We start from the raw sequence: 23,752 nt of genomic DNA on the forward strand, positions 1-23,752 counted from the left end.
GAAAAGAAACTTAAATGATCTCTCACAAGTTTGTTTAACAATCTATTGATATAAAATGCTGCACATAAATAATACGTAACCTGGCTCTAATGAATGGTGGAGTAAGTTTACAAAAGTAATGTTCGATCGGTACGGCAAACGCTTAGACGAATGCTCAAAAAATCTGCATACATGCATAAGCATAAACATACACATAAAGTTCTTATTTTCGTAACAATTATTGTTACTTTATATACACTTACGTGGATCTTTCGTTGTATGTATAGTACGAGGGGCGTTCAAAATATTCTCGGTATTGATATCTTACGACCTCTTCTAAAATTTCTTTCGTTACTGGCCGCTAAGGTTTATTCATTGACATTAAAAAAAAGTATAATTCGAACCGAGATGGTCTTTTGTTTTTCTGCAATTGCTGAACAAACATGAACATCATGTGCGAATTGACAATGTTAACTAAATTAGAACATCGATGCGTGATAAAATTCTTGACAAAACAGGGTAAAAATCAAAAAACCATAAAAGAGGAAATGGATTGTGTTTACCGTGAGTCTGCTCCTTCTTTATCTACCATTCAAAAGTGGTCAAGCGAGTTTAAACGCGGAAGGGAGAGTATTGAAGGTGACCCTAGACCTGGCCGGCCTGTAGTAGCTACTTCACAAGAAAATATTGATAAAGTGGAAAAACTTATATTGGAAGATGGTCGAGTGAAGGTAAAATCTATAGCACAAGTAACCAATCTCTCTATTGGTACCGTACATGATATTATACATGACCATCTTAATATGTCAAAAGTAAGTGCAAGATGGGTTCCGCGAATGCTGACTCGGCTTCAAAAAGACATGCGTGTAGCTTGTTGTTCCGATTTTATTGACCTGTGCGGTGAAAATCCTGATGAGGTGCTGCAAAGAATAGTTACTGGAGATGAAACCTGGGTTCATCATTATGACCCAGAGAGTAAACAAGAGTCCATGCAGTGGCACATTAAGGGTTCAGCTCATCCCAAGAAGTTCAAGGTCATCCCTTCAGCTGGCAAGGTCATGGCCACGATATTTTGGGATTGTGAAGGAGTATTACTAATCGATTATAAAGAAAAAGGTGTAAATATCACAGGACAGTACTACGCTAACATTCTACGTCAATTAAAGGATGTAATTAAAGAAAAGAGGCGAGGAAAGTTAACCAAAGGTATTCTGCTTCTGCATCACAACGCCCCCGTCCATACTGCTCATATTGCCAAGGCAGCTATTGTTGAATGTGGGTTTAAAACTGTTACTCACCCACCGTATAGTCCGGACTTAGCCCTCAGCGACTTCTTTTTGCTCCCCAATCTTAAAAAGGATCTGCGTGGAAATAAATTTTCTGACGATGAAGCATTGAAGGCGGCAGTGGAGGAGCATTTTTACACGAAAGATAAAAAATATTTTTACGAGGGATTAAAAAAAATAATTGATCGATCTTTTAAGTGTATGAACATAGGGGGGGAGTATATTGAAAAATAAAAATATCAAACTTTTCGTACTTGTTTGTTTTCATTCTCATACCGAGAATATTTTGAATACCCCTCGTAGGTACCTATATTTTTATATAAAAAAAAACTTTTGTAAAATTATCCCTCCTTGATTATTACTACACATATGACGTGTTTGACTACATATTCTTGTACATAAATTACGTCAAAATATTGCATTGACTCAAATAGGAAATGCATTGATTATTAACTATTACAGTAGTTTATTTAAATCAAACAGTCAATACTTAATAAAATTCTACAAAGGCAAGTATCCCTAATTGATAAAACTTAATTTAAAATACGTACAGATTATATTTTACAGCGTATTATCATACCTATTGCTACTTTATATACATAATTTAATATTAAATTCAATATAATATCAACAAGTCTAAAAACTCCAAATATTTATGCACCCTGCACTTATAAGCTCTACCAGCCAGTATTGGTTTCGAACCTTTCAATTCCAGTTTATTTAAACTTTCTTAACGCAATCTGTCCCCTGTAATGGACAACAGCGACGTTTTAACCTTTTAACCGCCACATAATACGTCACCGAGCGTGCTTGTGTCGCCGGGGGGTACGAAGTTACATGAAGTTTTGTCTTATTTATCGGACAGCGGCGAAATGAGCCCGATATTGTATGTCTTATATATCAGTCTACGGCGGTTAAAAGGTTAAAGCACATTCATAATTAAAAATATAAGTTTTCTTATCAAATGACAGAAAAGTTGAACTGCTAAAGGGTTAACTCGCAAAAAATCTAACGTCGTCCTTTCTAATCGTAAAAAAAAATAATGGAACCAGCCCTAGTAGCACGGTCGCATTTTTATCGTTTATCACCATGCCTGTCACGTTCTAACAAGTATGTAAGTGCGAAAGTGGCGGGCATAGTGATAGTCGATAAAAATGGAACCGTCCTGAGCCCGCTGGACGCATCAAGGCAAATCTTATCACAATGTTAATTCCAACCCTCCACCACTTCGGACAATATTTGGAATTCATAGTTCAAACGATCTAGATTAGACTATCTCTACAATTATGTGGAACCATCAAAAGCGAACCACAAATAAAATTATGTCGGTCGCTTCAGAAACAAATGCTTGGCCTGTTTTTGAAACAACCGATTTTAATCTTACATACAAGATAGTGGTGGAGTAAGTACTTTAAGGCAAATCAATAAGATACCCAAAAACTTAAGGTGGGTGTTGTTGTGTTCCTTATGGCATTAAACATAAAATGTTTGACCGGTGGAAACACGAAAACTAGACATAGTTTTCTGTTGCCCAACTATATTAAGAGTAGTTAATATGTTATTTAAAATCAGTTACTAATAAAAAATGTAAAAGCTGCATTAGGTGTAATTTCACATGTTCTAACCCCGAGTGACACGAAGGAATACAATCAAAGACGTACTCAAACACTAGTTTTAGGCTTTAAACCGAAAAAAGACTTTAGTGGCTCTAGGTTTTCCCTTTATTTTTATAACCACTTTAGTGGGTCTCCAAAAATTGTTTATCACCATGAGCGGCCATATGCTCAAACGGTTGGGAATAACCCCTGTCCGGGTGTCTAACGCAGAACTTGCATCCCTTTCGCATGAGACCGGTTTTAGAAGGACGGTTGTATGCCCACGACAGGCATTTAAGCATCAGTACAAAATATGTAATTTCAGTGTGACCTGTTATTTGGTGTCGTTAAACGGGGCTCTCTGGAACTGTTTAATATTCGTAGTAAAAAGTAGTTTTATGATACAGCTGCGGGCAAGAGTAGGCTGGCCGAGGCAAACAACTACGATAGCGAAAGGACATTATGATTATGAAGCTTATACCTCATGTAGTTTCCTTTGAGTTGTTTAATTTAATCTACTGACATTATATTTATATGTATACCCAACTATATTACCACCAAAATAAATAATTTGAGGCATTTAAGGTCATTTTTGGGACAACTAAAGTTTTTCATAAGAAACTTACACTTTTTTTTACGTACGGTTTTAAGGATATACAAATGTAACCATGAACTAGATTGTATACATAACTGGCATTATAGTAATTAACGTTTATCCTTAATTAGCGTCAAGGAAAATTGACGTATAATAGTAAACAAGTGAGCTGCGCACTACATTATCGTACTTTTTTAATCTTGTTGGCAAATAACTACTGCAAATTGTAATAAATACGACTATGGTTGTATTTACAGACTTTGTTTTAGGTATGTATTCAATGCTTTGGGCGCTAAATTATCCTAATTTATTTCAGTGAATTAAGGTGCAAGGTATAAGATATTCTCCGGCGTAAAAGCGTTTTTTTTAATGTAATTCATGCTTGAATGAGAAACAAGTGACTTTTAGGTATCCCTAGCAGCAACCGCGCTCAGAATTCGGAATAAAGTCTCACGTTACTAATCCACGTTTCTGTTAACCCGCGCACAGCTATTCGTCGGAACGTAACTGTGCGCACGCGTCGCACCCGAATACAAATGCTGCCGGCTATTCACTAACGTCCAGTTTAATGGTAGAGTAAATATGACCTCTATCACCGTGCTGTTATAACTAATTTTAAGGCCAAACTATGCTAGGCATAAACTTAGAAACAAACAAAATAGTCGGGACGCAGTAAAAGGCACCGCCGCCGCGGATTTGACTAATACGCCTATATACTAAGCCCATCACGTTTAAGGCCGGGATCTTTAAGCTAAACCGGCACTAATTGGTAATGCAGGGAGGTTCTGTCAGTTATTATAATAAGTCGGTTTAGTTGCTTATTTACTGTACTCATGTTGTACATCGATACATTCTTATGCGTATAGTGTTCAAGATGTGAATAACGTTATGCTTTCGATAATATGCGATTTCTTAGGTGGGCGGGTTTTGCTACGAGGGTGAATTGAAAAGTTTTGAGCCTAACCTTTAAAATAAAGACTTGAGTTTTATAACAATTTTATTTCTCTACATAGTCTCCAAAACTATCTATACACTTTTACCACCTTGCTTCTAACTTCACTATCAATCAGAAATCAATCCCCCCGTAATTAAATCCCGTGTAATATTTATGTCCTTATATGTAATTATTTGTCCGGTAAAATATAAATGCGGGCTTAATATTAAGTTTGACAACTAATAAATTTTTCCAATCCATTAGGCCAACAAAAAAGAGATTATCCCCCTTTATCCATTACATTTACAATATGAAAGATTCTCTGTGGATCCCTCACAGTTAATAAGGTTAATAATATATTAGACAAATTGAGCATCTCCCGCTTTTTGTGATTTATTAGAAATGGGCCTGTTTCGGGACCGCTTGTGGAGTTAAAATAACATGTTTTTTTTCTTAGTGGGGTGCAAGCCGGGGTGATTTGGTGAGCACGTGTGGAGAGGCCTTTGCACATGTATGAATAGTAAAATCAGTTTTTATTTGGTCCTATCGTTTCAGGAACGAATTTTATTGCCAAGTGCTTTTAGCAAGTGTGCGTTAGACACAAGCAATGACGCCCAAAACCATTAAAATAAGATTTATGTACTATCAGTATTACCCAAGATTTCAAATGAAGTAAACGAGACTTTTTTTAATGAACGAACTCGTAAATTTAGCGCTCCGCATGATTATAATATTTGTAGGTATATTGGTATATACCTAATTAATGTATCGGGTTTCTTCTTTTACGTAAGTGGACTATACAATCATAAATAACAGTATGTTCGTAATTAATTAGATACGAATGGGAAAGCACATAGCCGGCATTCCGCCTATCAGAACATAGAGCAAAATACCACAATAGGTATACCCGAGTAAAGGCTCCTAACAACGTGCCGATGCTATATGTGGTTAGTTATGTATGCTTATTATAGGTACAAGTTATTATTGTAATTAGATTTCCTGTTTGATCATTACTCCGCGCTCGGTTGCTACAGGAAAATTAACCTCTAAACCTAAACTCATAGTTTACTTTATCAATTGTAATCCTACGAGTAGTTTACCATTACAGGTTTCCCGAGTCATATTATTCGTATATTCTATAGTTTTATCGTATAGATGTTAAATGTGCAAAAATAACGCAAATGGCCCTGCAATCGTTTATATAAAAAGATGTCGTTATACGAGTATGCCAAATCAAAAGAAATATAAACCGACTTTTCAGCTACTGACAACTGGAACCATTTATAATCTGTTTTTAACCTCATTGCGAATTCTGCGGTTTAAATTCTTAAATAACTGTTATGTCAGCATAATAAAGATGTGTACGATTTCCGTATAATGTATATCTAACATCGATTTCTCGGAATCCCAGCAGGATGTAACTGTTATTGAACTGGTTTCCCTTGGATTCCGAAAAGCGGCTCAGCGTCCGTTTTGGTGAAATATTTAAAAACATAATTTGCATAAGTGGGTGGCCATATTCAAGTAATTAACAGTTTATATAGGTATTCCTTTACGTACCTATAGCTTTATTCCTAGATATTTCATATAAGTAGTGATAAATAAAGAATCTAATGTCAATAAGTTTATGATAGAAACTTAGAAATATATATAAGGCTTCAACTTAAGACCGTGAACTACTTTGTAAATAAACTGTGCAGGCCTTAATAATTGATTAAATCAATATATAGTTATGTATTTATAATTTATAACAAAATGCAAGCAACGCGGCCGGCGTAATTATAAGCTTTATAGCACCGCAAGTATTAAAGCCGTTATTGCCCGTTATATATATACTAGTAACAAATAGTATTTTAAGTTTATTTTAAGTATGTTTTAGTGAGAGCGTTTAAGGAAGTAAGTGTCATCTCAATAATATATGTACCTAACAATGTAAGCTACTATCCTGTCGCATACTTCTGTTGTTTCTCCAATAAAAAAAAAAACAGTGGTTGTCAGTCATAAACTTAACATATACATTGTCTACCTTTATTTATGTTATTTAAACGAGATGAACATATGTATACAAATACATACATGTTTATGACTCAGCTTACTCGTAAACAAGAAAACCTATGTGTTTAACGATTCATTCACTCCTAAGATCATTCCATCCAAGTTGACAAAATATATATTCAAAATTAATTTAGCAGATCTATTAATACCTGTCCTAACTACATTAAGATGGTTTCAGAAATGTATATAATGTAATGTACCTACCTACATAATCGTAATTTTTGTAAAATATCAGTTTTATTTTTACATTAAAATTAATACAATAAAGTAAGAATTAGCGCACCGAAAAAAAAATGCGAATATTTCGCAAATGACGACATAATATAATCAATAAGCATGTATAAATTATAATGAAGTCAACTTCTCAGATCCCCTCGTTAACCTTACTCGGAATTAGCGTAGGCACTTAAAACATTCACATTAACTATAATCGTGGACAAAATATGTATTGAGCTGTGCAGTAAATTTATAAACAAAAGACAGGTATAAAATAGACTGGCAATCTCTCCACAGTAGCGTCAACTCCAATGTTGCGAATGGCGTTAGGGTGTTACTGAGCGAGGTTATCCTCCTGAAATATTTTGAGTGGCTGTTTGACGACCTCCAATTGCTAGCTAACTAATGAGTTAGAAACTCATATTTATTCATCAGAATAAATGGCGAAGTATACATAATTTTGTATATTTTGACCGATTTGGAAACGCACCATCCACAACAGTGATAAGACACTAAAGAGTAATTTGAATACAAACTGAATAGCAATTGCGACTCACCCTAATTTCCCCTGAGAGGAGTGATGGAAATTGCCGAGCCGAAAATGTAACTAACAGCTTTTTCACTCTGGCCTTGTAGCACTTTTCGCTTTAAGTATTGAGGCAAATGGCTTCGAACGAATAAAAAAATTACGCCACCGTCAAGTCTATGTTATTTACGAGTCTCTAACTAAATAAACCTCGGTTTTTGTATGTAATCACTAATCGTCCGCCGCGATAGTTCGCGTCCCTTCTCGGAATTAAAAAAGAGATAGCCCCTTAGTGAGAAATGTGATTATTCTAATACGGAGCCTTTTCCGATATCAGCTGGGCGGATTTATGTGCGCGCGCGCAGCTTCGGGGAAGCTTACGCCATTATACTTGCATTAACGCGGGGAAAGGAGCGGGAGTACACTACACGGACGGAACAGAGTAACCATCAGTTAATACGAACGTAATGTATACGTAAAGAACTTAGGAATAGTGAATTATAACGCCGTCTTTAAATGATGTTATTTATTTATCGCCGCGCACTTATAATATTGTATTTTAAAAGTAGTATGGGACTATGCATTTTCTTTGACCGTTTGTCATATATATACGGACGACCATTTTACAAGTCTAAAACGGCAAAACTGAGATCTGAATAACCGACTAATAAAGAGAAATGTTTTCAAGAATGCTACCCGTTTAGATTTGTAAAATTGTAACGTGTAGCTTCGTGAATCGAGAAACAAAGGGCATGGGCATGCATATCCACAGGCGCGGGTTTAGTTTAGTGGCGTAGTCAGAAGCGTTTGTATGAAACTGTACTCTTACACTTTCTTTACTCCTGCGTTATGGTGATGTGAAACTCGCGTTGTTGCCACCTTTTATACGGGAAACCAGTTATTCCCGATCGCTCTGATAATGCTGAATAAGTAGATCTCCGATAACACAGTTGTTACAAATACAAATCTCCAAGTCAGACTTAAACTCTGCCCTGTTACGGCAAAACAGCGTATCTAGATTGGAAATATGTAATAAGATACGCTGTTTTGCTGTAACAGGGCAGAACTGGCTATGGTCTAGTTAACGTAAAGCAGGTATTTCCAAGCTTTTTGACCTAAGAGCCACAACAAGGCCTCCACTTCGTTTTTGCAGGCCGGTTTTTACAGAGTAGTTTTTCCCGGGCCCGATTGAATTGTTTTGTCTCCTTTCGTGGACCAAAATAAATTGTTTCGGCTCACAGGCCGTACTTTGGTTTGGAGAGCCCTGAAGAAATTAATTTGGTAATAATAATAGCACCGCGATCCCTACACGCATGTTTTATAGGGTTCGATGAAAAAACTGGCAACCAACTGAGCGCGATAATGAGTTTAGGACGTTATCGTTAGGAGTTTATTTTTAGTTAATACGTTTTTTACGGGTTGAACTCTACTAAAAAGTTCCCGATGGATGCCAGAATAACCCTCCACCCGTTTAAATTTAGCTTTAAACAAAAACAAATACACGCTATCAGTTGGAGGAAACACGCACGAGCGCGGTGTTTGGTCAGTGACGCGTTGAGTAAATAGACGTCACCACTGTGGCTGCGCTGCACCAGCACCTAATCTGGATCGTGAGGGTTTGTATCACTTGTATGATAACACAAAGCTCTTTTGATAGTAGCTCTATTGGATGGCTTCAAATATATCTGCTTTCCCTACCGTATAGTAATTAACGATCCGTAACGGAACTTGATTTTTATGCCATTTCGTGTCACAGTGGCAATCAATATGAGTCACTCAAGTCACTTGTCACTGGGCAAAGGTATAATCGGGTCAGAAATAAAATTTCTTGACCTAATGAATGATTCATATTTCGTACGATTAATCAACGATTGGTTTTGTATAGGTTAGCAACGTCCGTATAGTCTAAGTATGAACTTACTGATAATTAAATAATAATAAACAATAAAGTCGATAAAAATATCATAATTCATAAAACAGTCAATCCGACGGGAACTGGTTACTAGATAAAACATCTTTCTTTATCTAACTACGATTGGAAATTCTGTTTAACGACGTATATCCCAGCGAGCTTATTTACATCTTGAACTAATAAGTTATGAACCAGCTCATTACGTTACACACGTTTCTCAGTATATCATCGTAAATACTCAATAAATCTCGCATCAATTCATAAAATAATAGTCGCTTCTACGAACCTACTGACGTGTAACGGAGTGGAAATAGATTTGTAGTTTCAGCTAGTCTTCGTGTTAAAAAGAACGCGATGGAGAGTTGTCCTTTGAATATGTAACAAGTACTAGCAATCAGTTGATTCAATTATGCAAGTCTCATGATTGATTGTAATCTATACACGTTACGAGATTGATTTCTGCGTCATCTACGAGGTGAATAAGCGAGTGTATGCGGGTCCCCCAGATACGTAACAAGGCATACTGGTATCCGAGAGAAAAAACATGTGGTGTGTTGTTTGTCTTGTCAAGGATATGGGGGTCACGTTACACTGGCGGCGCTTTAAAACTTAATATTCAATTCAATTCAATTAATATGCTCGCACTCGCGTAATCATGAGAGTGGACTAAGTACGTATGACGGCAGGAAAGCCCCCATATAGTAAATTAAGCGGAGAAATTGGGTAGTGTTTCTAAAGCCGGGTATCCACCGGACAACTACGTAATGGCAGCGGAAATTTGAATGTTTGCCGAACTGACGCGTATGGCCTCGGACCTGTGAGGTTTACGCTATCGCAATACTATTTCGATTGTATACAATATTTGCATATGACCGCTGTTTTCCGCGAATCCCAAAGAAACACTGAATACACAGTCAAAATAATTTGATTTCGTAGATGATACTAAGATAAATTTTGGTTTGAGATGTTAGCGCAAGAAGAGACGATAGATTTTGCATTCCAAAGCTCCTATTGACCAGTCTTGATGTTTATTTATATTAACAATACAAATAAATATTTCTTCGGTTTAATTTATATTTATATGGGTCACATTTCAGGTCTATAATAAACAGATAATTTAGTCGTTTTCCTTGAAGCGTTGAGATAGATAAAGTTTGATGCCACTGCACGAACACGCGTGCAGGTAAGTATGTATGTACCATTTTTATTGAATACCCACGCTTCAATGAAAACTAATTAAAAATTTACGACTTTTGATATACGTGACAGAATCTTTGGAATATTGATATGTAGATTTAATTATAGTGCCGGAATGTTTAGAAATACGCAACGCATCAAAACGCACGCATGGTGTTGCAATTTGGGAGCGAACGTGTCAGAAAACTTTAATTGAACCACGCCGTTTATAAAAGTTGGCGCCAGAGGCGCTGAATGTTTGTGACAACATTGACTCCTACATCGTAGTACAAATCTCGAGGCAGCTATCGATTTGAAGTTATTGATAATTGGAAAACACAAACAAGAAAGACTGAAAGATTCAACCTACGATGTAAAGTCTGTGACGTGGTTCGATTACAGGACTATTCGAGCATGTCACATAAAAAATTCTAAGGGAAATTAATTTGATGGAACTGCGGGCGCTAACGATCTTTACTACCCGTAGTCTAGCATAAGCTAAGCATATGAGATAAGGATTTGGTGACAAAGCTATAGTATCGCTCGTTCCACTCATGACCGCTTGGAGGCCTGCTGAGTTGATTCGTTGGATTTCGACGACAGAACCGTCATATCGCTTGCGCAGCAGTTAGCCAGCGTGTGCACGAGCGAGCCCCCCTGATGGTGTATTTTCTCGCTCCCACTTGTCGTCTTGATGCTGTAACTATTGTTGTCTTACTCCCACTCCTCGCCGCTAGAAGAGGCCTGCGGCGTGGACTCTCCGGGCTCAGGGATGACGCTGGCCAGGGTGTGGAGCACGGAGCCCCCGTGCCGCTCGGCGCCGGAGATGCCGCGCCGCCGCATGGAGAGCTTGGCGTGCAGGTCCGCCATCAGGTCGCCGCCAGATCCAGGCTGTAACAACATCAACTATGTACATACTAGAACAAATTAAATCATTTTCAGAAAATATTTTAATTTGTTGTTATTTCAAGTAGAAACACTACTATATAAATTATAAACTGAAATAAATGTCATATATTAAAAAAAAAATATTATATGTCATATATTAGGGGGCGCCATAAGCCTTAAGTATGAAGTGCATATACTTGGAAAATTTCGACCTATGCCGCTGTGGCCCGGTGGCCGAGTGGCAACAGGCACCTGCCGCGATAGCAGAGGACGCTGGTTCGATTCCAGCCTGGGGCCTGGGGCACTGGAGGCTTGGGTCACTTTTTCTTAATATATGACATTTATTTCAGTTTATCAACTATGTATATATAGCTGGTCAACCAAATCTTGTCAGTAAAAAAAGGCGCGAAATTCAAATTTTCTATGGGACGATATCCCTTCGCGCCTACATTTTTCAAATTTGCCGCCTTTTTCTACTGTTAAGATCTGGTTGACCGAGTATACTTAGATGGCATTCGTGAACATTGAATATAATGAATTATTTGTTTGACAACGATTACTTCGATTGAATGGAAAGACGCAATGCGAAAATGTGAGGTCCCAATAAGACCTCTACAAACTTCTTTTAACAGATTGAGGGATAGTTAAATAAAATAAAAATATGTTATGTTTAATGGCGGTAGGCTCATAACTGTCAAATTTTAATTACTGTTTTATCTATTTTATTTATTTTTTCCTCTTTGTGTTAATGTCTGTATTACTTAGCCTTAAGTTAATTATAACTATTATAAGTTAGGTCCCCAGTGAAAATCAGCGCTGTGGCTAATACCGTAAGCATTACGCCGAGTGGGGGGTCCTTTTTAACGTCTATCTCATCTATGTATTATATGTAATTAACTGGTTTGGTTTGACGTAAATAAATGTATTTTCTTTCTTTCTTTCTAATATGTATTTTAATAGTTAAGTACTAGATAATATGAATGTAGGTATAGTATAGCTAACTCAAAGCATTTAATAACTTATCAGCTAAGCTTATCAGTATAAGAAAATTAATTATAGTTAGAGCGTAATAATCAATATCTGCGAGGCCGAGCTTAGCTCGGAAAACATATAAAAACTCGCGTTTTCCCAGAGATAAAACCTAGCTAGATCGATTTTTCGCCCCCAAAAACCCCCATATAGCAAATTTCATCGAAATCGTTAGAGCCGTTCCCGAGATCCCCGAAATATATATACATATATATAAATAAATATGCAAGAATTGCTCGTTTAAAGGTGATGTACGACTATAAAAAGAAGCAAGTAATTAAATAATTCTGATAAGTACTAAAACCATCTTGATTTATAGGTACTTAAACAACGTAAAGACGGGGCCAACCGGTCGAATCGAGGACTTTTTCCATTACTTATAAATATTGGTTTTACTCAGAATCTAAAACCCGTTTAGAAAGCTCAAGATCCTAACATCAGATTACTTGGAATGATCGAAAACAGGCTATCTCCTAATAGATAATGGAGCTTGTAGAGGGAACATTTAATTACGTCTCTTTATAGTGCAGTCAGAGATCATTGGCATGAGCTGACGTGATTTATTTTATTAGTGTCGCTGTTCGCTGCGTGGACGCATTCAGATACTGCAATCAACAGAAACAGTATTCTATCTTGTAGTATTTATAAAAAAGTGTGTTTAAATTTTATGTGTCTATATAAGAAGTTTTCGGCTACGTCAGCCATCTTCGGGCGCACGAGCGCCGAGCAAACTAGGAGTCGTAGTGGTCGCCATGGCCGAAATCGGCCGGAAGGATCATCATCATCATCATCAAGAAGTTCTTATATCGTACATACGGTAAATACATTAAAGTAACGAAATCTTCTACTTTACCATAGTTGAGAGACAAATAGGAAGGGTTCGGTGTGTTAAAGGACATTTACGAAGGGGAACTGTTTGAGCCTTTGCCCACTGTCCTGATATAAGGCCCGACTTAGCCACTACTTATAATAAGTTACAATAATGCTTATCTACATATGTGTTCGTAAACGCCTTGTAGAATTACGAACAGTTACAAGTTGCTCATTAACTACTCTCCGAGGATGCGTAATGCAAAATGCGATTATTCAATAAAGATTACCTCGTCGATTAGAATAGTCAACGCTTCCACTGCGCTGCGAGTTCTTATTGACCGAAGCGTAGCGAAGGTCTACGTTTTGACTCGGGCATTTTGCTTTTGTATGTCCGGATGTTCTCCTCTACAGGTCACAATTTTCAACCGATTCTTGTGAAATTTTGTGACCAGATTCTATGAGTATGGGTAGTGTTTTTTTGTCGATCCCGTTTTTGGAAATTTTCAAAAATGGAAGAGTTGTGATACCTCGCGCTTAAACGAATAGTCGTATCGATATCATAAGAGTATTTTCTTTTTGAGACATATTTACATAGTAAATGGCAAAAAATGCAGAAAAATTGTATTACTGGTTTAGGCGGTATTTAGATATTTAGTTTGTACTCGAGAATGAGTAGCCGAATTTCGTCACCTTAGCTAAGAACTATCATGGCGCATTTTGTAAACAATCGCTTTTTTTGTTTGCACACAGAAAGTCTGGGTTCGATCCCCAGTAAACATAGCTTTTTGTATTTTTTTTTTTCACTTAAACTTAGTATTTTTTTTAAATAAATTAAAATCTTTGTATTGTTGATTGATCAAACCGCTGTATGGCGCTGTCATCGTGCACGGTCCCAATAAGCTATGCTCGCGAGGTCTATAGCTCACAGAGCCACTAGTTTCTAAATCTGTTAGATGATGTAACTTTTTCTCTACTTGTAGCTACCTAACAGGATTAAAATCATTAGAAAGTCTGAAAAATTAATACACTTCACGCAATATGTTAACTATGGCTGTGCGAGACATTTGTGACGCCTTAGACGATAAACGGCGCTCCGCTTATCAAGTCCACAGTCGTAAAGTATTAATAAAGATGTTTACGATTCGTCTGTACGCATCCGACGCCTAAAGGTTATCTGTCACCTACATAATATGTATACTTAAAAACATAACTAGTTTTAAAATACAATCAAATGTTTATGTGAGTAGAATAAAAGACCAAGCGCTTAACCAAGCTCTCTAAATGGGGTGTAAAAGGCGGTATCGTAATTTAGCGGTCTTCACATCACTACAATAACCTCTGCGACAGCACTATGACGTCTGTCATCTAGAAGATCGGTTTTTGCGCCTAGGCGGCGTCGCGTATTACCTAAGTCCAAAACTCTGATTATTATTGTGATTCCCTAATAAATATTGTTTAAAATGGTGCTCTGGTGTTTTTACCCTTACAGCTTCAGAAGTGCGATAGTGGATTCCCGCCTACTACGATATAATTTGTCGAAATTGACATTACGAAATTTACCGCGCGTAGTCCTTCCTTGTTTCATTGTTCTGATCGTTAATCTGATTGTAATGAGTAAATGCACCAACACCACTCATCAGTTAGGGACTTAAATATACAAAGTCCAAGATTGGTGTCAAAATCATACCTACAAGAATAGCCTACAAAACTAACCTGTGCCGGCTATTGGCTGGCGTATCGTACCTTTGCCGTGTGTTTTGTGTGTTTTGTGTTTGATTTCAGATACCTATTTCAGTTTATGTACACCAATGATCATGACTGTCAAAAATAAAACATATTGACAGTGCAATAAAGCTGCTGGCATGTATGTATTACAATATTCACAGCAGAAGATCACAAGACATAAGCTGACAGATACCATTAGGTACAATTGAATTTTGATATTGGTATGAATGAAATAAATCCTTGGGATTATAGAGTAACTCAGGTAAAAGTTAACTCAGGTAAGAAGTCTGTCGATCCAACACCTAACAGTGCTCCGGGCCATAGTGGTAAATGCTGCCTCACTTATATGTTGTGTTATTTTTGTAATCTATGTGCTTTCAGATACATAACATAATGTGATTAAGTATGTCTACATGACATATTAAAAAAAAAATGCTATGAACATTTTCTAAAGTTTGTGTCATGGTGAAATTTACATTCAAGTAAAAAGCATATTATAAAACAAGTTTGGTAATGTAAATTTAGCCTTGATTGATGCTATATGTATGGTGGTATTATGCTTTCATGATTAACAATGAGTGCTATTTAATACTTTATCCTTTCAGTCAAATTAAAATAGATTACAAGTTTTCAAAAACACTGGAATATTGGTTACAACAACAATAAGGAGAAATTACTTGTTGTTTCATATGTGTGTGTATGATATTACACATGCTTATTGCAACTGACATAATGCTTTGTTGGTGTGTTTTTGGTTTGTGTAATTTCCAGAAATTTGACAGCAATGATTCTTGAATTGAACGACCATACCGTTGAACGCACTAGAGTGACTATCGGGTCAGGCCTCTATAATGAACCCAAATGGACATGGGTAATATTTCAAAGTCAGGTATATTATGTCCTAGTGCTCATAATTCATATATGGAGAAAATATGTTGATAAGTGGCTATTCTCCGATGTCATGGAAAATGAGGTATTTATTTAGAAATAAAATGTTTGTTCATGTTGTACATGTATACTAACGGTCAGTATGTGTTACATTGACTGTGTGTGGTTAGTAAAATGCGCTTTGTGAATAAGCGAAAGGTGACATTTATTTCAAGCTGGTTAGTAGTGTCTGTGATAAATGTAGTCACTCCATGTTTCCGGAGCCTCCTCGGACTGAATATTTTAAAAGACAGTTCATATCACATTTAACCTCCTGCATCTTTGCAATTAACATTAAGCTGCAGACATACTGATAAATAAGGCAGTAAATCATTTGAGATGTTGAGAAAATTTCTGTCTGTATATATTATTGATTGGTTCTATGTATGAAAAATCTTATGAATGTTTATACAAATTAATTGCATACAGCTTATAGTATGTTGTGGTTGTTGTTTTGTTCATTGGGATGTTGGTTTAAGTTTGCATTGCAAATATTTTTCACAAAATGTCATGTTATAAAATGAACCAAAGACATATATTTAAACAGACTTACCAAACTAATGAAAGTTATTGGCATGACATTGTCAAGTGTTTGAGTTATTGACAATGATAATCATTTGTGTTCTAACAGTATGTTTCAGATGCATTTCCTTATAACAAAACTTTATTGCTGGTGAAGTTTTGACCATAATTTTATAATACTTGCACCGATGAAGTATGATTATAGGTGTTTCCAAGGTTTAATCTTGTCAAAGAGATGGACATATTGAACTAGATACTTACTGAGCTGAGTATGACACTGGTAAAGCAGGTTGTTGCTAATGGTAAGCGAGGTGAATACTTTCAGGAGTCAATATGAATATTGACGGTCTATATGATATACATGTCTTTACATACAAGTGCTACTGGACTCTAAACGTACCGGTCAGTTAAGTGTTAAATGGATGAATATTAAACGAAGGTAAATAGCTTGGTTAAAGCTTTCCAAATAACTATTTTAACCCATTCACTGCTAATGAACATTGACCGAAGAATATCATGTCATGAGCTACTGTTTGAAGTTATTGACGGTTTTCGTCTGAACTTGTAGTGTGTTATGGTACCGTTTGCATTAATAAACAGTACACTTTTATTACTTCTGGGTTTCATAAATCAGAAGTTATAAATAATAATATGTTTCACAAATTTTGTGGGTTCACTAAGTATGTATTTCATTGTTTTGAAAAATGCATAAATTGTGGTTTATTATGTTATGAACTCATTTATCTTACAATGTGTGCTTGCATGGCATTTAACAAAATTATTTAGTTTTGTGCAGGTATAAGTTAACCTGGATGATGATGTGTTGAGTTATCTACACATAAAATGCACATGCACAGCTGGAGAAAATCAACCATGTGTGTCTTGGGATTGGAAGCTTTATGGTTTAAGCATATGTGCCATGATTTGACTGATTGGTCATTATCAATATACACTTCATGATGGTTGAAAAATACAATTTGTGAAACCTCGATAAGGCGAACCTGGGTAAGAGAGGAACCTCGATAACATGAACTTCTGTTCAGGCTCTACTGTAGTTCAATGTTGGTATAGTAAGAGTGTTGCCTTTATTTAGGGGCACGGAAGAGGCAAGCCAAGTTGCACATGATCATTTACAATTGGTTGCATAGTAGCAACTGTTTATTATTTTATATTTCCCATGTTAAGGGCAAATGCTGTTATTTCAGGTACCGTTTTCAGATTAAGAACTGACTACGAGTATATTCTCAGATTAGGAACTGAGATATAATTTTATGAGACACTCGGATTGAGAACTGAGTGATTATTTTATTTATATTACTTACTCTCGAGTTCGGAATCGAGTTGTGATTTTGTTTTATCCCAGATTTAGAACTGGGTTACTGTTGTCATACTTATGTGTTTTGTTAACAGGTTTGCCGACTAAAATAAACACATTGTGCTTGATTAATTTTATTAGACGCTCGGACTGAGAACTGAGTGATTATTTTATTTATATTACTTACTCTCGAGTTTGGAATCGAGTTGTGATTTTGTTTTATCCCAGATTTAGAACTGGGTTACTGTTGTCATACTTATGTGTTTTGTTAACAGGTTTGCCGACTAAAATAAACACATTGTGCTTGATTAATTTTATTAGACACTCGGATTGAGAACTGAGTGATTATTTTATTTATATTACTTACTCTCGAGTTTGGAATCGAGTTGTGATTTTGTTTATCCCAGATTTAGAACTGGGTTACTGTTGTCATACTTATGTGTTTTGTTAACAGGTTTGGCGACTAAAATAAACATGTTGTGCTTGATTAATTTTATTAGACACTCGGATTGAGAACTGAGTGATTATTTTATTTATATTACTTACTCTCGAGTTTGGAATCGAGTTGTGATTTTATTTTATCCCAGATTTAGAACTGGGTTACTGTTGTCATACTTATGTGTTTTGTTAACGGGTTTGCCGACTAAAATAAACACATTGTGCTTGATTAATTTTATTAGACACTCGGATTGAGAACTGAGTGATTATTTTATTTATATTACTTACTCTCTTCAATGTCTGCTATAGAGCTTTAATTATTATGTGTTCTTTAAGAAGGGCTGTTACTTTAGTCTTGGCAAGGGATGCTATCCTTAATAGGCTACTTCCTGGCGCCGGTAATCGCAACAGAGGCTTTAAGGAGCGGCCTGTTGCTTGTCACTATCCTTGAGAGGGTGGTTGTTGCTGATATTTGCAGTGTAGGCTTTAAGAAGCGGACCATTGCATGTGATATAAGACTATCCTTAAGAGGATGGTTGTTTACTGGTATTTGCAGTGTAGGCTTTAAGAGGCGGACCATTGCATTCCTTAAGAGGATGGTTGTTTACTGGTGTTTGCAGTGTAGGCTTTAAGAAGCGGACCATTGCATGTGATATAAGACTATCCTTAAGAGGATGGTTGTTTACTGGTATTTGCAGTGTAGGCTTTAAGAGGCGGACCATTGCATTCCTTAAGAGGATGGTTGTTTACTGGTATTTGCAGTGTAGGCTTTAAGAGGCGGACCATTGCATGTCATATAAGACTATCTTTAAGAGGATGGTTGTTACTGGTATTTGCTGCAATGCAGGCCTTAAAAGGCGGACCGTTGCATGTGAGCTTAGATTATCCTTAATAGGCTAATTTTGTTACTGGTATATCTGCAGTGCAGGCCTTAAGCGGCGGACCATTGCATGTGATATAAGACTATCCTTAAGAGGATGGTTGTTTACTGGTATTTGCAGTGTAGGCTTTAAGAGGCGGACCATTGCATGTCATATAAGACTATCTTTAAGAGGATGGTTGTTACTGGTGTTTGCAGTGTAGGCCTTAAGAGGCGGACCATTGCATGTGATATAAGACTTTCCTTAAGAGGATGGTTGTTACTGGTATTTGCAGTGTAGGCCTTAAGAGGTGGACCATTGCATGTGATATAAGACTATCCTTAAGAGGATGGTTGTTACTGGTATTTGCTGCAATGCAGGCCTTAAAAGGCGGACCATTGCATGTGAGCTTAGATTATCCTTAATAGGCTCATTTTGTTACTGGTATATCTGCAGTGCAGGCCTTAAGAGGCGGACCATTGCATGTGATACAAGACTATCTTTAACAGGCTAGTTTGTTCCTGGTATCTGCAGTGCAGGCTTTAAGAGGCGGACCATTGCATGTGATATGATATTATCCTTAAGAGGACCATTATTTCTACTACCGATGAATGTTTTATCTATATCGTATCGTACTATTTGTTGTTGACCTTGAGAGGTTGGCTTGAGACCTTGTTTACAAAAGGATATTTTAATGACCTTAAGACTGATGATCTCAAGGTTACCTTGAAAGGGTTGCTTGCACTTATACCTTCTAGGGATCGCTGGCGAAGTACCGGATCCAGTAGAGTTGGAGGGAGTGCCTGTTCGAAATACCCAGTTGGAGCGAGTGCGTGCACCGGGCTCCGTGACAACCTTATCGTGAAGGGCCGACTTCTACGGTCGTTGCGCCTACAAGGGCAGTGGTGTCCTAGCCTAGGCAGCTCCGCACATGCATGAGACGTGTCCCATGTTAGCCTCTCACGAGTTGTACGCATTTTTGTGCGTGCATGCGAGGGAGTCTTACATCCTACAACGGAGAAGCCAATTGTGAGTTTGTTCCAAGTCTTTGCTTTTAAAACGACACATATAGTCATTGTTACGTTAAGCGGTCAGTATGAACGCACCGCTCAATGGAAGGTTTGGGTTAGCTGCATGGCCATACATGCTAGAAATTTATCAAAATCTAATAAATCCTTCAAAGTTATATGACGTTATTCACAAGAAAATAATTTATGTTAGATGGTGTTACAAAAAAGGGGGTGGTTTATCTACCTGCCGCTAGATGTCACACTCATCGCAATATTTTATTATTTTGCATAATTAATTAATTGGTATTTATATCCTCTTGGTGTCATATGCACGTGAATTAAGCCTTTTGTGTATTTCAAGCAAGTGCTGAGCAGACTTGCATATCCTAACACCTCTCATACCACGGATTATTTGGTACCTAGCCTGGTCATGCTTTCTTACATTTGGTTCAGTCGGCTTAAGCCCTTACTCCAATTCGACTGAAATAGAACTAAATATCTTGGTGTAAGTTGACAATAACGAAATAGACCGTTTCAACGGAACTCGAGTCGAATTATTCAAAAGGACCAAGGCTTGTATATCGGCTGAGCGTAAAAGGTGCTTGTTCAATTCGCAGAATATTGAACTGGTGGAGGCTACATCCACCTGGTGAAGACCCAGCTTGCTGCGACTGCGTTGGCTGTGGCAGACTTCAGTGGCTGCGCTGATGACAGTGACCTTCGGGGCGCCGGTCGGGTCAGGCGATGGCCGAGCTAAAAGGCGGTATCGTAATTTAGCGGTCTTCACATCACTACAATAACCTCTGCGACAGCACTATGACGTCTGTCATCTAGAAGATCGGTTTTTGCGCCTAGGCGGCGTCGCGTATTACCTAAGTCCAAAACTCTGATTATTATTGTGATTCCCTAATAAATATTGTTTAAAATGGTGCTCTGGTGTTTTTACCCTTACAGGTGGTTGGCCATTTGACCAGAATATGGTGCTGATAATATAACTAAAAAGCTCACAAAAAACAAAGCCCAGAAACTTATAGGTACTATAAGAGTTATAGCAATAAATAAGGATAAGTAGGTACGTTTCATTCAAACATGGACAAAGTGCCAACCAGGAAAACGTAATAAACCTAGTATACCTACTCCAAATCAAATATTATCTAGGTACTCGTAATTTATGGTAACTGGTTATATGGTTCTAATGTCAGATTTTAAAATTAAAGACTAATTAACATTGCAAATTAAATTTATACTTAGGTATACCTACTTTGGGGCATCAGGCATCACGCCATATATCGTTCCTACCGCATTGTGTACCATTAAATTATTATTCACATGTTAATCAAGCAAATTGATCGCCCTTGTGAAGGTCGTGCCTGTGTTTATGGCGGTCTACATTTGTGTTTGTAGTTGCAAATTTGATGGTCGCTCTGCTTTAAATAGTTTAACACAGTTCCCTGTCAACTATATAGTATCCAACTGTACTTATACCATCAATGACCAACATTAGGGTACTATGATATAATTGATTCCTGCATGAGGAATATTGAAGTGGTTTAGCAAAGTAAATTTAAACGGTCTTAATAACTTTAGCAGGACGAAAGAAAACCATTTATATGTCGGGGAGGAACAAAATGAAACGTAACCCTTCTGTGGATGTGGAGTAGATTGAACTGATCTGTGGTAAAATATAAAATATTCAGATCAGAGTTCAAAAGTCGAGCCGCAGCCTTTTGTGTGTCCATATTATCACATGTCTGCCTATTATCCAATCAGGGCCGGATGTTAAAGTCATTTCAAGTCAATTGCCGCCTCAAGCACTCTCTAGCTGCCAATGAACGCTTCCTCCTTGGTTCCTCTTTATTGAGCTTAAGATAAACGTGCATGCATGGTTTAAAGCACCTATCAATACACTTGGATATAAATAAAAATGGTACCTTGCTTTGTTTAACCATAACAATAATTGAACACCAAAGTGTCTATTGAATGGTACTTCTTCATAAGTGCTTGATAAGAATGATAAGGGAAAAATTATGGTACCTAAAGTACCTTAACCCGTGGAGCGCCCAGAACCAAGAATAGTATGGAGTTACCATCACACATCACACGTGTCTTAGTAGGGCGCTCCACGGGTGAACTACATAGGTACCTATTGGCAGCCGGCCATACTTCTTATTGCTCGACTATCTGACAATTTGAAACGAAACCTGGCTGTTTTTAATTTATGGTAGACATTACAATCGCCATTGAGATAAGTCAGCGCTAAAGGCATTCCTTTTATGCCTACCTGACAGTACAATCGCCATAGAAATAATCCAGAGCTATAAATATCTAAGGAACAAACTCCGTCAATGGTGGTCTCTTAAACTCTTCTTAAACAACTTTGTAAGTTAATGCCTAGGTGGAGCTAGTTAATTCTAGTTGTTTTGGTCAACATCAAAGATATTTAAGATTACCTACTAAAGTTTTGAAGAGCTTACTGTTTTACTTATTGGTAATGTAACAAAGTTATAAATGCAGTGAAAACGTTTGTTTATCCAAATAACGTAAGCGTTACTTAATCTTGACACGTAGATATGTGATTCTAAGAATAGTCACTTTAAAGCAATGTCAAAAATCGCAAATATTGCGTAAGTACAGTCGCCATCAGATATATGGAAGCGGCCAAGCTGCTCAAAAATATCTGAACACGGACTCTAACTCTAATGTCTGATGGCGGCTGTACGAACCTGCCTTTTATTAACTCAGGTATTTTTCACAAAATATTTACGCAGAAACGTGTAACACGTAAGGAATGATAAGATACAATATCGGTCAATAACACACTCGATAAAACCACTGGCAATGGCACCGTAAAATACCTTTAATTAGACACGCTTTTGTTATTTACACAAATGTACTCTTTATTTGCGTGGCACAAGGTTGAATATAGCAATAAAGTACTCTATGTCAGTTTAAGAATAAGATTGATTCGTGACAGTATGGGATTAGACACGGTTCTGGCGAGCTTTAGTCGGCGCGCCACGTGAGCGACTACGGAATTCCATCCTTTGTCAACGCTGAATGTGCCTAAAGAACAAGAGGAAAATAGATGAAAGGCGGGCCAATCAAAGGTCTACGCTCTGTGTGGGCGGGGTGCAAATACCTGACTATGATTTGGACTATTTATTACTATTGGAACAACCAAGCCTTTAAAGCTCAAGCAGCATACACATTATACAAACACTTTTGGCATTTGCAACCCTTAAATCAAAGTAATAATGACTACATATATAAATAAAAACCGGCCAAGTGCGAGTCGGACTCGCGTTCCAAGGGTTCCGTACATTAAGTCCGACTCACGCTTGACTGCGCATTTCTAATAGGTTTTCCTGTCATCTATAGGTAAAGAACTATTTTGTGTATTTTTTTCAAATTTTTAGACCCAGTAGTTTCGGAGATAAGGAGGGGGGAATGGTCATTTTTTGCCTATTTTCTTGAATAACCTAAACTATTAATCCTAAAATTATAAAAAAAATATATTTGATATCCTTGCAATGAGCTCTTTCTTTTGATATTTAACACGATATAGTTTGAAAAACTTTATTTTTTAATTTTCTCATTTACCCCCCCAAAAATGGCCTCCATATTTAAAATTCATTTATTTACGTTACACATCCATCTTTGGGTCACAAACTTACATATGTGTGCCAAATTTCAACTTAATTGGTCCAGTAGTTTCGGAGAAAATAGGCTGTGACAGACGGACGGACAGACAGACGCACGAGTGATCCTGTTAGGGTTCCGTTTTTTCCTTTTGAGGTACGGAACCCTAAAATTTGTAATATCGCTCGCAGTATGCTCGCGCTTGTGTGCGTAACTGCGTAGTTAAGTATTAGGTATTTAAGATTAATTGTCATATGTAACGCAATAATAATAAAACAAATGTTTCAAAGGCCATTCGTGTTATAAGGCAGT

The 23,752-nt window shown here is 37.1% G+C and overlaps 1 protein-coding gene across 1 annotated transcript in view; it reads right to left on the reverse strand.

The window, feature by feature from the left end:
* Positions 1-10,958: 10,958 nt before the first annotated feature.
* Positions 10,959-23,752, reverse strand: part of LOC134651006 (WASH complex subunit 1-like) — a 46,144-nt gene continuing 33,350 nt past the window's right edge. Inside the window, exon 6 of the mRNA XM_063505976.1 lies at positions 10,959-11,165. Coding sequence (XP_063362046.1) covers positions 10,989-11,165 — 177 coding nt within the window. The 3' untranslated portion in view covers positions 10,959-10,988. The remainder of the gene's footprint in view (positions 11,166-23,752) is intronic.

The sequence above is a fragment of the Cydia amplana genome, chromosome 9 (genome assembly GCF_948474715.1).
Source record: "Cydia amplana chromosome 9, ilCydAmpl1.1, whole genome shotgun sequence".
In the NCBI taxonomy this organism is placed as follows: domain Eukaryota; kingdom Metazoa; phylum Arthropoda; class Insecta; order Lepidoptera; family Tortricidae; genus Cydia; species Cydia amplana.